The 16,403-nt window shown below is 41.7% G+C and overlaps 1 protein-coding gene across 2 annotated transcripts in view; it reads right to left on the reverse strand.

Moving 5' to 3' along the window:
- ntrk3b (neurotrophic tyrosine kinase, receptor, type 3b) overlaps positions 1-16,403 on the reverse strand; it is a 223,950-nt gene that overhangs the window by 120,246 nt on the left and 87,301 nt on the right. For both annotated transcript variants that reach the window (XM_078260759.1, XM_078259942.1), the window contains exon 4: positions 9,957-10,025. In XM_078260759.1, the coding sequence (XP_078116885.1) occupies positions 9,957-10,025 (69 nt within the window). The remainder of the gene's footprint in view (positions 1-9,956; positions 10,026-16,403) is intronic.

Raw genomic sequence — 16,403 nt, forward strand, 5'->3', positions numbered from 1 at the left:
CCTCTGCCATTCTTTCTTGCAGATCCTCTCCAGTTCCGTCAGGTTGGATGGTGAACGTTGGTGGACAGCCATTTTCAGGTCTCTCCAGAGATGCTCAATTGGGTTTAGGTCAGGGCTCTGGCTGGGCCAGTCAAGAATGGTCACAGAGTTGTTCCGAAGCCACTCCTTCGTTATTTTAGCTGTGTGCTTAGGGTCATTGTTTTGTTGGAAGGTGAACCTTCGCCCCAGTCTGAGGTCCTGAGCACTCTGGATGAGGTTTTCTTCCGCGATATCTCTGTACTTGGCCACATTCATCTTTCCTTCAATTGCAACCAGTCGTCCTGTCCCTGCAGCTGAATAACACCCCCATAGCATGATGCTGCCACCACCATGTTTCACTGTTGGGATTGTATTGGGCAGGTGATGAGCAGTGCCTGGTTTTCTCCACACATACCGCTTAGAATTAACGCCAAAAAGTTCAATCTTGGTCTCATCAGACCAGAGAATCTTATTTCTCATAGTCTGGGAGTCCTTCATGTGTTTTTTGGCAAACTCTATGCGGGCTATCATATGTCTTGCACTGAGGAGAGACTTCCGTCGGGCCACTCTGCCATAAAGCCCCGACTGGTGGAGGGCTGCAGTGATAGTTGACTTTGTGGAACTTTCTCCCATCTCCCTACTGTATCTCTGGAGCTCAGCCACAGTGATCTTTGGGTTCTTCTTTACCTCTCTCACCAAGGCTCTTCTCCCACGATTGCTCAGTTTGGCTGGACGGCCAGGTCTAGGAAGAGTTCTGGTCGTCCCAAACTTCTTCCATTTAAGGATTATGGAGGCCACTGTGCTCTTCGGAACCTTGAGTGCTGCAGAAAGTCTTTTGTAACCTTGGCCAGATCTGTGCCTTGCCACAATTCTGTCTCTGAGCTCCTTGGGCAGTTCCTTCGACCTCATGATTCTCATTTGCTCTGACATGCACTGTGAGCTGTACGGTCTTATATAGACAGGTGTGTGCCTTTCCTAATCAAGTCCAATCAGTTTAATTAAACACAGCAGGACTCCAATGAAGGAGTAGAACCATCTCCAGGAGGATCAGAAGAAATGGACAGCATGTGAGTTAAATATGAGTGTCACAGCAAAGGGTCTGAATACTTATGACCATGTGATATTTCAGTTTTTCTTTTTTAATAAATTTGCAAAAAGTTCTACATTTCTGTTTTTTTCTGTCAAGATGGGGTGCTGAGTGTACATTAATGAGAAATAAAATGAACTTTTTTGATTTTAGCAAATGGCTGCAATGAAACAAAGAGTGAAAAATTTAAAGGGGTCTGAATACTTTCCGTACCCACTGTATGTTGATCCGAACGAAAGCCAGGTCTTTGCTGCATGCAGATGGGGATAGTGTTTATACAGTCTATGGTGGGGATACAAGTCAATCAAACTACCGTAAATAACAGGTCACGCAACTTTGAACGTTGTAATGTGGCATGCGGAGTGCTTCACCATTTCAACCATGATTTCAACACACCAATAACTCTCTTGCACACACATTACCAGCGTGCCATTGGTTAAGGTAGCCTACCGCGTGCCCATGGTGGCATGCGTGCCTAAGGTTGCCGACCCCTGATCTAGAAGAATAAATACTCTCCCTACTCCATAAGTATAACAGGGTGTAGAGGTATATTGTTTTTAAAGGGAAATGCCCTGTATTTGCATTTGGCCTCAATTATAGGCTCAAGCTCATTATAAGCAAGGGTTTCGTCTTCATTTCCCCTAAATAGATTGTGCCAGGCAGTCTGGGTTTTAAGATGGCAGTCTGGCCACTGCTGCCCCCAATCCAGTTCCTTTCTACTACATTGAACATCTCCGTTGCAAGTCCGTTTCTGATGTCTTTAAAGCATAGGTGGAGTTTGACATTTGAGCCAAGGGGCAAAAAAACAAACTCATTGTAGCAGCTGAGACCTGGCCTACCACTTGGGGAACACAGCACGAGCACATATGGACAACTAATGGATAACTCTTGGTTTATAAATCTGACAAGACTGCTCCTATCGTCAACCACAGCCAGTTCCTTATCCTCCTCATCGCAGAGAAGCTTCTCTCAGTGGTAGATGACCCAATCGGCAGAGGGAGAGCTAACTGTAAAAGTTTATAGAGATTTGGGTAGGTTGGTTTTTTTAACAGCTTTTTTAAGATACTCCATTGAAATTGGTGCGTTAGCAGAAGCTTTGACAAGCTTCATCTCGGCTGCAACAAGAAGGGGATTAACTTCTAGTGCCAGAGTGTATTTTTGTAATAGTGGATCAATTCCATTTTCGTCGCATGTCAAAACTGCGGCACACACACATGCAAACTGAGAGTGTCCAGCACGGGAAAATATAGTTTCTGCTGATAGCCAGGACTCTCTGCTGTTTCTTCGTGGGTTGTTTCCCTTTGCCTTAAAGTAGTGGTAATCAAGAAACCATCAAGGGAGGTGGGCGGATTTGAAACACGTTTCATTTTGGGTACAGGGGTTTGGTCAGTGTTTTCTTCGAGCACGGCAATGTTGTTGTCCAGGCAGAACTGTTTGATGGACTTCCACACATCGCTCCAGGAGTCTGCCTGCCTTTTAGACACGAAGTGTGCTTTCAGGCTGTCAGTAAGCGCCGCAGCTTCGGACCGTGTGCAGTTGGATGACTGTAGGGCCTTGTGCGTAACGTGGATCACACGCAGTAGCTCCTCAAACACAACGAGGCTTGTAATGAATGACATTCTCGACATGAAGTCATGGATACCACTGGCTTGCGCTGACCACTTCTCTCCCTCTTCACTTTTTTCTCTCAAACACTCTGTAATCGCAGAGTAGTGACTTTTCACTGATTTCACACATCTCCACTTGCATGCCCATCTCGTCTCACTGGGCTGAACTACTTCAGTTACTTTCACATTCAAGGATTTTTGGAGTTCAATAAATCTCTGGTGGTTTGATGGTTCCGAAAACAGTGACTACACATTGTCAATAATGCTCAGGAATGATTTCACACATCGGTTCATGGAACAGCACTCCACAAGCACTACATTTAATTTGTGCGCCAAGTGGCGTATGTAGGCTGCGTAGGGATGAGTCTCTTTGATGCGCTGCTGCACATCAGACACATGACCTGACATCACAGACGCAACTCTGTGCCACAATTGGGATGTTGTTAAGACCACACATATCGAGCCCATTGTAGATGGCCTCCACTATCCCAACCACGTTGCAAGATGCAGAGCAGTCCATAAAACACAAAAAACGCTCCTTGATTTCCAATTCCTCGGCATATTGTATGCACACTGACAGCTGCTCAGTTTTGGAGGACCTAGCCTCGTCCGCAATTATGGAGAAAAATCCAGTTTCCTGCACCTTTTCAGCAATGTTGTTGTAAAGCATGTGTGCACAGAAGTCAATTATTTCATTTTGAAAATCTGGGCTTGTGGCATTAAAATAATTGGATTGCATGTTTTCAAAATCGGCATCATATTTCGATAAAAAACTGAAAACCTTGAGGAAATTGCGCAACGATTTGGACTCTTCTCCCTCCTTATGTCCACGAAAGGGCAATCCAAGTTTAGACAGTAGCCTCACAAAATCCACTTTATACACTTTACATAGATAACCTCTGTTCTTTTCTACTGTAGTTTTATGGCTTTCAGACAGTTTAGCTGCAATAGATCCATTTGAGGATGAGATGGCTTGGAAGTTATTCCACTTAATCATACAGTTCAGCTGGGCCTGGCTTTTTCCATGTTTCTCTAGTTTACTGCTCAGTTTTTTCCAGTCACTCATGCCCTTTCTAAATGTGTCCTCAACGCAGCTTTCAGTCTGGAAATGGCGACAAGCAAAACAGTAGACTGCATCTTTTCTAACGGAATACTCAAGCCAAGGGTAATTCTTGTAGAAGTAAGTGGAAAACGATCGTTTTGTACTTTGGGAATTGGGGTATAGCAGGTTGCTTAGGACAGCCGTGTTTTTCCCCAAGATCATTTGTGTTACCTAGTGCGGCTAGTGCATCTGTGAGCTGTGAGTGCATGTGAACGTCAGGACTGCTAGCGGTTGCTGCTGATCCAGAGCTGCTCGGTGTTCCCTCCAAGTTCACAGCGGTGTCTGTTTGCCTATCGTCATCATCAGTTACTGTTTGTGTTGTATCCTTGTTAGAGCCCGATGGCTGACTATATGTGTCGTTTGGAGCTTGACGTTTTAAAAACCTCCTTATGTCCGTATTTTCATGTAACAAGTCCGACAGATAACTACAACGGTATTACATGCTAGCTGAGAATCGCTGGACTTACGTTAGCCTGTCACTTGTCACATGACCCAGAGCCCTGAAATTTTTTTTTTTTTACTAAAGCAGTATATGAAATCAGATGTATTACTTACCACCATTTAGTTGTTTTGTGTTATTTAAAATATTTATAATACATAATTTTTTTTAAACAATGCAATCACTCGTTTCAGCCACCAGGGGGCAGTGCTCCCCCTGCCACCCCCCCTCCCCCCCAATCCACTGGGAGTCATATCAGAAGAAGGTCTGATCTATTCATATTTCATCCATATTCAAAGAAATATTCCATTTTGTTCTTAGAGGCGTAAATGTTTGACTTTGCATCTGCCCCTGCTTCCCAGAGAGCTGGGATTAAAGAAGTGCTAACAGAATAAATGGATTCGGGATGCACATTGCCTCAGGCGGATCGCTTTAGTTGCTAAAGAAGGAGAATATTTTCCTCTCTTTGTGGACCAGACAGAATGAGCTTCCTCGAAGATGCTTGTATCGGTGATGACCGCTAACTCAGCTTCAAATAATATCCAATATTATCACCCGGGATGCCACAGCGGCAGATTTAGAATTTCGCTGACCCATTCTCCCTGCTGCCGTTCTCTGGCTTATGATTGGCTGGGCTGTGCACCACACTGCAGCAGCTCTGGTCCTTTGGCTAAAGGGCACACAAACAAAGAGGCAGAGCCGATTATCTGTGTCTCATCCAGAGGCAGCACACAGTAGACATCTATTGTACGGCTTCAATGTGATGTTGGGGCCTTTTCACAGGAACCACAAAAGACTTGAGATTATTGAGATTTCACTGATAGTATTGTCATTGTCACTGATATTAAGATATTGCAGGGAGTGTAAAAAACCCTGCAGAACAAAGCTGTTTTGCAGTTACACTTCACAAGGCTTGTTAGATTGTGCCTGATAACGGAAAAACAGACTAAATGCACATTGACTGATATGAGGTACCTTACTGTTGCCTCATCATACAGGATTTCTACTGTTCCCAAGTATGATTTTAATTGTGGAATCAGGTACAAGAATCATCTCCACTAAACCACAGAAGGCGACACCTACGACCACATAGTGAGTGAGCGCTGGACCACACACTCAGTGGCTGATGGATGTTAACAAAGATGTCCTGCCTTCATGGTAAAGTAGCTGATTAAACAATTCTTTAACGGTTACCTACCTTTTTTATTGTGTACAACATGTTCTACACCTAATTAATTATGTGCGAAGTAGCAATTAAAAGCAGGAAATGTAGCATTAATTCCAAACTTGGCCAATCACAATAATTTGATGAAACTACACATTTAATGGTGATTTCAGTGTTGTATCTAGGGCTCGACGTCATCGATTACGTAAATGCGTCAACACAAATAATTTGCGTCGACGCGTCACTAAATAAAATAAATAAATAAAACTTAAATTAATTAATGTAATGCGGAACTGATGTAATGCGGAACTACTAGATACGCGGGTTCTAGGGACACCTAATCTGTAGCCCCGCCTTAGCTCTGAAGCTAGCCGAGCTCCGCCTACATGCAGTTTTTTGTCAGGTCGGCGGTCCAGTGAGTGAGTCAGAGATCCACAAGAGTTAGAGGACCCGCCGGCCTCTTTAAGATCGCAAGTTTGGGAAAACTTTGAGACTGTATGGCTGCAGCCTGGAGCCTACCATGTCATTCCATCTCGTTGCATGCCCTCCCACCTGGTGCCATCCGCGCCTCGAAAACTTCGGTCTTCGGGTCAGTTCCAGTAGTAGGCTTCAGGCAAGAGAGTGGAGGATAAGACGAGGACTGTGTGTCGGCGTTGTTCAGCAGTTGTTGGGTATGTGAGTGGAAATACATCTAACATGCTACCGCATATCCAACGCCATCTCCCAGATGTGTCAATCACTGGAACGAGCCAAAAAACTGTCCAACTTCTCCTCCCTACAGTGCTTCACCAGCCTTTAGATACAAATAATTGTCAAATTAAAGGGAGAAGAGCTTGGATGTTAAACAAGAGCTTATTCATTATTTTACCTACTGTTAAAAAAAAGCAAATACAGGCTACTCTTTTTGCACTTGCTCTGTTTAATTTACGTTGTTATTTGTGTCCTCCTTAAAAGTGACTTTATTTCGTGCCACAATTGGGATGTTGTTAAGACCACACATATCGAGCCCGGTTGGATTGATAGCCTACATCTGGCTTCCGGTTGCACTACTAATTCATTTTACTTGAACAGTGCAGTGTTAAACAATTTTAATAAATAGAGATTTGAACCTTATTGAAATTTGTTTTGTGTAAATTGTTAATAATTGAGCAATGGGAAAATAATCGTTAATTGAAAAATTAATAGAAAAAATAATCGCTAGATTAACCATTTAAAAAATAATCGTTTGGTACAGCCCTTGTTGTATCACTTTGTTTGTATTGCCTTTTTGATCAGCATGCTTGATATGTACAAATTACCTATTTTCTTCACAGTAATTTCTATATGCCACAGTGTGCACTCATTTCTCCTCTTATTTTCATTTCTTTTATTTTCATTTTTTTACAAGAAGTTGTGGAAGCAATTCAAGAGTAGCAGTGAAATGAAACAATGGACCTTGATGAAATATACAATTAAGTACTCCATGAAAACATTGGTATTTTAATGCTTTTGTAAGGCTTTTCCAGGCTTACAAAACTATTTTTACATTTCCTATTCATTGCAGGTCACTGTCACCGCATCGCAGCTTTGAAATTGGAACTCTTTCATTGTTAAAGAACATGAAATACAATTACAATAACAGCGCCTAGAGTGAGTGAGATAACACGGTGTAGCGACAGCGTCATGGCAAAGGGCCATGCTCTCCGTTCGCCACATAAAACAGAAATAATTTCAGCTGGTTTGATCTTTCTCTATTAACATAATATCAGAGTGGTTCTGCAGCACGGGTGGGCACTTATCATAGATAATGCATTGTGTATTATTCTAATAATTAAAGGCAATAGCCGCGCGATGAGCATGCTTCATTTGGCATGATTGAATGATTGGCACTTACCAAGCTAATATGGTTTGGGCGAACACAGACACAGTGAAGAGAGTAATGATGTCAGGGGCCACGTCGCAGACTCTGCCCATGATAGAGTGACTCATTTCCTATTAGCAAGGCCTGATTCCACATGGCTTCCTTCTTGCACAACGCCTCACGCCACGCCACTCCAACTGACACCTCTTAACCAAACCCACCAAATGGAATAGACATAAACCTCACTCCTCATCAGCATTCTCTGGGAAACACGGGCATCACCCTGGCCCTGCTTTTCATGTAGAACAACAAAGACTCCATTTGTACACATCTAAAATGGTTGCTTAAGAATAAATAGGATTGCACATCAGAGCAAATCATGCTCTGTGAGCTGTGATGGTGATTCGGTTAAGGAAGTATACTGTTTGCACTGGTTATTTTAGTTTGTTGCATGGGATTTAGTCTGACGAGGAATGTAAGGAAATTTAACTGCTCAACTCTAATACTGTACTCTGTAGGCAACGTGGCCCTGATCTAGTTTTTATGATATAAAGTATTAAAGCTACACTACGTATATAATGTATGCAATGGTGAAACAGTAACTGAAACATATGATCGGATTATAACATGATACATCATTATAGATTAAACTACCTACTCCATCTTCACCAGATACAACATCAATATGCTGCTTACACCTCGAATCGATAATCCAATAATAAAAAATAAAAAAACATATTTAGTTATTATTTGAGTTATACACTCAAAAGATAATCTGCTTCAGGGCTGTATGGGGGTTAGATTGATCGACAGTAAAACAACCCACCATCAGATTCAAATGTTAACAACAATAACACTATACTCGACAGCAACTAATGTTAGCCTACCGCTAGCTAGTTAACACTATACTCGACAGCAGCTAACGTTAGCCTACCGCTAGCTAGTTAACACTATACTCGACAGAAACTAATGTTAGCCTACCGCTAGCTAGTTAACACTATACTCGACAGCAGCTAACGTTAGCCTACTGCTAGCTAGTTAACACTATACTCGACAGCAGCTAACATTAGCCTACCACTAGCTAGTTAACACTATACTCGACAGCAGCTAACATTAGCCTACCACTAGCTAGTAGCTGGATTAAACACGGTTAAAATGCTGACAGCTAACACTAAACGGTGTAAAGTGTGACTGTGTTTTACTGTAGAGGATTCAACACCGGGATGTAACAATCTGCAGCTGCCGTCGGAGAAACAACACAGACGGTGCGTTCAATGAAACTGGTAAACTAAAGCCTCGTGGTGCATTTGAAGTTATTGTAAATGTCCTTTTCCCATCTGATGGTTCAACAGCAATTTACTAGTGAAATAAGTTATTGTTATTGTTATACATTATTATTAAATCATTTCATTTTGACCATATGGCCTTAGCAATAAACAAGCCGTTCTTTAATGTCACCAACTGTTGTTTAGTACCCTTTTTACTTTCTTAAAAAGTATCGGTTCAGGCACTGTTAATTATGTATGCGATTCATTTCAATTCATTAATCACAGAATATGTAATTAATTAGATTAACATTACACATTACACATTACATTTTTTAATCGATTGACAGCCCTACTAAATACATTACATAACATACTGTACCGTACATATGGAAGCATGGGATAGAACGCTTAATCAGAGCAGCAGCAGCAATGAGAGACACTAAAGGCCAAACTAGCTTCAACAAAAGCAGAATTGGACAGCTGGTAAGACAAAAAAAGTACAGAACTTGTACAATCCAGTGAAGAATGAAATTCACAACCCAATACCAGGCACAATGAGGGATTCAAAGACCCATCTGCCTCGGATGAGGGCCCATAGTGAGATGACACTTGTGTAGCACTGGTATGGGGTCCTCTGTGAATTGCTTCCTACGCAGGATGGATAAGAATGAGCGCTCTGTAATATTGGTGGGCCCTGTGTGTGTGAGGGATAACTTTTCCTCAGGATGACAACGTAAGTTAAATGCCAAAAAAAATGCAAAGCTATACTGTCAATGTAAGCAGGGCTTTTCCTCTACTTTGCTGCCTGGAGTGTATAACAGCCGGACTACCCCAGATCAGCATTGTGCCGGGCTCTCAGAGGACCTGCCCTGCTTCTACCTCTGAAAATAGCACAATAAGGAGGCCTGCTTGAAATACATCCTGCAATACCTCAGCTTTATATGCCAGGAGGCGCAGGAAGCAGCGGCTGCATTCTGCACACAGCAAAGGCTCAAATGATGGACAGCGCTGACACTCGTAATGATGTGTAAATTACAAAGCGGGTCGACATCACAATGTTCACCCTGGTGGTGAAAGAGCAAACTCATTTCATGAACACAATGATCGCTAAAATATTCATAACAAACAAGAAAATGGGGTGAGACTGCCTCCTCCTTACAAGACCATTATACATTTCCTATGTGTGAATTAATTAAGTCAACAAATGACTTTCGAAAGATCACAGTGCCACCATACTGCCTATAGGTTCAGTCGTTTACATGTGCTCAGACAAATTAGAGGTTTTGTACAACAAAGACAGGAATTATAATGGCATGCAGTGAAGACAATTTGTATTGAGGCAGATAGAGTGCACGGAGCGATGATAAATGGCTCTAATAAAATACAAACAAAAGCCAACGAGAAAGATCAGACGAGGGAAGAAGACTTACAGCTCGGAGATTTGGAGGTGCTGGAAGAGCTGCCATGACAGAGTGCTGAGAGGATTCTTTGACAAGTTTCTGCAGAGGAAAGAAAAACAAAGCGAAAGTTGAATGGATTTATTTTATATGAATTATTGTATGTCTCTTGCTTGATGTCTGTTCTGTTTTGTATCATTTCCCTCACTTTTATGTTTTGATGTCCTTTGGAATCAGAAACCCAATTAGCAAATCTATCTGTGGGTCATTTTGATATTTTATCTGTTGCTTTTGAAGTTAAATTGATTTTTCAGTCTCTTTGGGTTTTCTTGTCCCAACTTCACATCGTTGTGCACTTATATCTACAGTGCAGTGGTGTTTATCTGCATGTAAAATAAAATAAACTAAATCAGTAAAATTAAATAAATTCAACTAAACTACAATAAAATAGAATAATCAAGGGAGAAAGTGGATATACAGGCCTGCAATAATGACTGAAAATAAGGCAAAGTACTATTGACAAAGACAGGGAAACAGGCCTGGTGTGGAGCTTCAGGGCTCAGCCAACTCAATAAAAGAAAGTTGACCGCTTTCAAGTCAAATAATTCAATTGACTTAAGGAACCCCTCCGGCTCAGGAAGCCACGAAATTCAATAGCAAACAGCCAGAGACTTACAAGTGATTTGACCAGAATCAGTTTAAAAATGAACATCAGACATGTTATTAAGAAATACAACATATCCATGAGAGAATATACACAGTGGTTTGTCATAAGCTACACTATAAAACCTTTTAAGAGTAACATTGTTTTCTTTGATGTGCATTGTTTTGCCTAAATACGGGGTCATAACTCACATACTTTGCATATTACTGCGACTTTGAACACAACATATGACATCACATCTGGGCAGGAGGGACTCATATATAATATACAATCATATATTTTACATGTAGCACATACAGCATGAGATAAGAGACTCAGAGGCATTTTAATTACCAATAAAATATAGCAATGAAAAATGTAATCAGAATACAAACTCAAGATTATTGTTGACTCAGGTATTCATCCTATAACCCTAAGTTACAAAAGCATAAGACAAATATACAATAATAAAACAGAACAATGTATTTAATAATATATTTAAATATATATATATATATGTTTTTTTAAATATATATATTTCGTATAGTATTTAAAGCACATACTGTACATACATACTCTATGGCAGGTTCATTTGTATGGAAGACCTATTAGATGTTCCTGTTACCAGAAGTGTCACCATGGCAACAGGGAGCTAAGGATGTTCTTTCTTATTTCCTGTGATATCTCACACGCGCGCACACACACACACACACACACACACACACACACACACACACACACCTGGGGAAACACAGATGTACAGACACACAGCTAAAACCCACAGAAGTACGTTTGCAGGAAGTCACTCACACACTGGTTAAATATTTTCACCTTGAAATGTATGCTTGTGCAAATGCACTGCTGCTCTGAATACAGGGGATGGGTGAGAATGTGTGAAAATGCTGCATGAAAACCTGTGGTCCCAAAAGGGCCTGTATTATACACTGAAAGAATACATTACAGAGAGAGAGAGAGAGAGAGAGACATCGAGACAGAGAGAGAGAGACAGAGAGAGAGAGGCAGAGAGAGAGAGAGAGAGAGAGACAGAGAGAGAGAGAGAGAGAGAGAGAGAGAGAGAGAGAGAGAGAGACAGAGAGAGAGAGACAGAGAGAGAGAGAGAGAGAGAGAGAGAGAGAGAGAGAGAGAGAGAGAGAGAGAGAGAGAGACAGAGAGAGAGAGGCAGAGAGAGAGAGAGAGAGAGAGACAGAGAGAGAGAGGCAGAGAGAGAGAGAGAGAGAGAGAGAGAGAGAGAGAGAGAGAGAGGCAGAGAGAGACAGAGAGAGAGAGAGAGAGAGAGAGAGAGAGAGAGAGACAGAGAGAGAGAGACAGAGAGAGAGAGAGAGAGACAGAGAGAGAGAGGCAGAGAGAGAGAGGCAGAGAGAGAGAGAGAGAGAGAGAGAGAGAGAGAGAGAGAGAGAGAGAGAGAGAGAGAGAGAGAGAGAGAGAGAGAGAGAGAGAGAGAGAGAGAGAGAGAGAGAGAGAGAGAGAGAGAGAGAGAGAGAGAGAGAGAGACAGAGAGAGACAGAGAGAGAGAGAGAGAGAGAGAGAGAGAGAGAGAGAGAGAGAGAGAGAGAGAGAGAGAGAGAGAGAGAGAGAGAGAGAGAGAGCAGGAGGCGAGCAAACAGCAGCTCATTAGGTGATGTAGAGCAGGGCCGCTCAACTCTTACTTCAAATCACACACACCCCAAAATAGACACATTTAGAACTAGGGTTGGGTGCCAATAGGGCACCGGTGCCGACGTAAACGGTAGTAACGAGACTGAATAAGAACGAAGATTACGGTGCCTCATTTTACACTACGCTCGACAGTAGGTAACGTTAGCCTACCTTTAGCTAGCAGCTGGATTAAACATGGTTCAAATGCTGACAGCTAACGTTAAACAGTGTCAAGTGTGACTGCATTTCACTGTAGAGGATTCCAACACCGGGACGCAACAGTCTGCTCCGCAGCGCACCAGCTGCCGTTGTCAGAAATACGGTACAGATCCATTTGTCCGACACGACTGAAGCGTGGTGTCGCGACGTCATACATCCATGGTTGATGCTCCATGCCCTTGACCGGCAGCTGATTGGATGAACGGGTGACGTGGGTCTGGCTGCTCGAGAATTTCAACAGACTGTCAGGGATGCTTATTATGAAATGCTCCTATGGCTCGTATTAGACGGAAGGAATAAATGACTCATATTGTCGTATGGTTTGGAGGTCTTGTTGCTTCATTTTAAATACGCTCCTCTTAGATAAATTTAAAGCAATAGTTCAACGCTTTGGGAAATATGCTTATTTGCTTTCTTGGAAGACTGATACCACTTTCCAGCTATAAGACTGGTTTCTATCTTCTCATCTGACTCTGCAAAAAATCTAATACGCGTACTTTCAAAAATGTCAAACTATTGCTTTAATTTGACAACTTTTTACTGTTCCCTTTACTCTTTATATACATGTATGCTATTTACATTTACGCCAGTTTCTTTTGAAATGCTCGCTGAGATGCTGAAATTTAAGTTACAAATGTGGCTAATAAAATACACGTTAGTTACTACTTGTAAAAGCAAACAAATCTACTTAAAATATGGTAAAAGTGTTTTAAATTAACTGACAAACGTTAATGTCTCTTCCACCTTTTATTATTGTATACAGACCAGTGAAGAGGAGGAGTGTTTTCTGAGCAGAGAGTGAGACCTCCTTCACATCTCTGGCAGGAAGTGTTTCGTTTTCAAAGGTCATCCTTCGCATCTCGACACGAAATGTCAGCTAAAATTGGATTGGGAGGGGTAAATGAATTAATAAATATATAAACAAATCAGCAAATAAGCCATCAAAGCCGACAGAATGCCAAAAGACAGGAGGTGAGGAAGGCCAAGCATTGTGGAGGGGGGGGGGGCAATGATTATTAAATTTAAAAATTAGTAGTGTAGAAAAATAATCTATTAAGAAGCAAGGAAGCTCAGTTTCTAGCCAGTGAAGGACATGTCGCCCAACCAACAAACACGTATATATTCACCCAGAGATCTCCACGCTTGCTGTAAAACAGACACGGCAGCAGCATCCGGCTGCTTTTCACTCACTGTTCCACCACAAATCATCTCCAGACAGCGCTCATTTGAATAAGGAATTATAATTATGGGATTCACATGAAATTTTCATTAGTTTGGGGCAAAAAATATGCGTTACAGCAACGGATGTATCTAGGTGTTAATATTGATGACAGCGTCGGCTCCCCAGCCAGAGGGCGACGAAGTGAATGCTAAACTGAAACCTGGGTGTTTGCTCCTCTGCAGAGGAGGTGTGACTCCTCCTCCCTCCTTCTTTAATAATTCTGTTTGGCACAGATGCCATTGGGAGGGCTTGGCTACTCGAGAGGGTTGGCTAATTAGTGCAGCATCACTGGTAGCTACTGTCTGAGTGTGGGGGAGCGCTGCAGATTGACATTCAAGACCACGAAGAGGAGAACCAGACAGCCACTGAACGAGGCGTCGCAACGGATCAGCAGTATGGATGTCCTGAAATCTAGCCGTCATCTGTCCAGCTGTGGAGAAGCTGCTAATATTTGCTGCAGCAACATAAACTAAATTGCTTCCTTTTCTCAGTTCATTTTATTTATTTTTTTTACAGCATTTGGTTTCCTGGAATGCCTCTGAGCGCTTTATGTTATAAGTAACTCTGACGACTATGAGATGCAAAAACACACCTTTCAAAATGTGATGTCTATCTTTAAAATATCATGGGTGTCAATCTTAAAAGAAAGCTTTTAAAAGAGAGCTGACATTTTAGAAAAGGGAGCTTTCTCTTACAGTACAGCAGCCATGTGCAGTTTATTAAAGAATGTTGCGTTAATAATTTAAAAAGGTAGAAGTACTTTGATCTAGACTATCTCTTGTCTCAAACAGGAAACTGGCAGTACAGTGTATATAATTCAGATTTCTGAACAGGGTAATTACAGTATTACATCAAATACATCAAATCCAAACCTGTTTTGTGAAAATACACATTTACTCTGCTTTTCTCTTTCAGTGACTGATGCAACACAACAGTGATTCAGTCTGCAGTGAAGTTCACATTCAAGATCCTTCTTTACCTGGAAACATTCTCTCCAAGAATATTAAATGTCACTGTTCACTTTCAAAGATGCCACGTATTCTTTAGCTGTTTCTATATTTATTATGATATTATTATTTATAATTTATTATTATTATTATTATTGATCCAGTAGGCTACCTAAAACATCAAAGCATCTACCACATATCACGAAAGGTATTCCCAAAATTAAATACTTCCCCTCATTTGAAGAGGTTGAATGTACTACAGCCCTGAGACTGTTCTATAGCTTGAAGGAACAGTGAAAAATGCAAGCATAAGCTACTAATAACTGCAGCCTTCTGAATGTGTTAATATTCACAACTTATGTCATGCTTTTCATCCCACCCACAATGCATCTCATGGTCCAATGCTCCATCCCCTTTACAGCTGAAACCTATGTATCCTGCCTGAATGCACATAGTGAGTATCAAATGTATGTTGAAATACAAATTGCAATGCCTCTGTCATAGGCACGAAAAGCTCTTTTAAAGTGCTCATATTATGCTCATTTTCAGGTTCATAATTGTATTTAGAGGTAATGTCAGAATAGTTTTACATGGTTTAATTTTCAAAAAACATATTTTTGTCGTACTGCACATTGTTGCAGCTCCTCTTTTCACCCTGTGTGTTGAGCTCTCTGTTTTAGCTACAGAGTGAGACATCTCACTTCTGTCCCATCTTTGTTGGGAGTCGCACATGCTCAGTAGCTAGGTAAGGACTACTAGCCAGTCAGAAGCAGAGTATGAGGGCGTGCCCTGACAGTACCTAGGTAAGGACTACTAGCCAGTCAGAAGCAGAGTATGAGGGCATGCCCTGACAGTACCTAGGTAAGGACTACTAGCCAGTCAGAAGCAGAGTATGAGGGCGTGCCCTGACAGTACCTAGGTAAGGACTACTAGCCAGTCAGAAGCAGAGTATGAGGGCGTGCCCTGACAGTACCTAGGTAAGGACTACTAGCCAGTCAGAAGCAGAGTATGAGGGCGTGCCCTGACAGTACCTAGGTAAGGACTACTAGCCAGTCAGAAGCAGAGTATGAGGGCGTGCCATGCTAGCAGCTAGGCGAGCATTATAACGTGTGTTCCAAAGTGACCATGTTTGTCTCTGAAGTAAAGGCTGGACTACAGTAGAGCTGTTTGGAGCAGTTTGTGAACAGTGTTTTCTGTTGGAGATGGTAAGTCCCTTTGGGGGGGGACTTTGGGCTTTTTCACTTTGTAAACCTATAACGTACACAAAAAAGATATACAACACAATAAAGAAAAGGGAAAAAGCCAAAAAGCATAATATGAGCACTTTAAAATATCTTAGCTTTCGTAGTTCACCTTCTCAGCTATTTGGAGATATTATCATAGACTGTAAAAAGAAATGGACGAAGCTTCCAAGTCTGAAAAGTGAAGCTAATGCGAAAGTGCCTAGTTGCATTCTATCAACTTTCCAGCAGGGGGCAACTCCACCGGTTGCAAAAAGAAGTTTGTTTCTATAGAAGTCTTTGGGAAAATGACCCTACTTCTGCCTTGATTTATTACCTTAGAGCCACATATTTCCCTCAGGAGTTGGTGGAAACCAAAACAGAGCTAATAGGAGAGTGAGTATTGGACTTACATTCCCCAGGCAGCCAGAAACAAGCCTTCTCTCATAAGAAAAAGGACAGTGTTTACATTTGAGACCAGAAACACAACTGCAAATGAATGCTAATGTTGCTCCATGTCTGCTGGATGAGTAAGAAAGCATTTGTTTGCCAACATGTTGCGTGTTGTTGAGT

This window comes from Sander vitreus, chromosome 1 (assembly GCF_031162955.1).
Source record: "Sander vitreus isolate 19-12246 chromosome 1, sanVit1, whole genome shotgun sequence".
Lineage (NCBI taxonomy): Eukaryota > Metazoa > Chordata > Actinopteri > Perciformes > Percidae > Sander > Sander vitreus.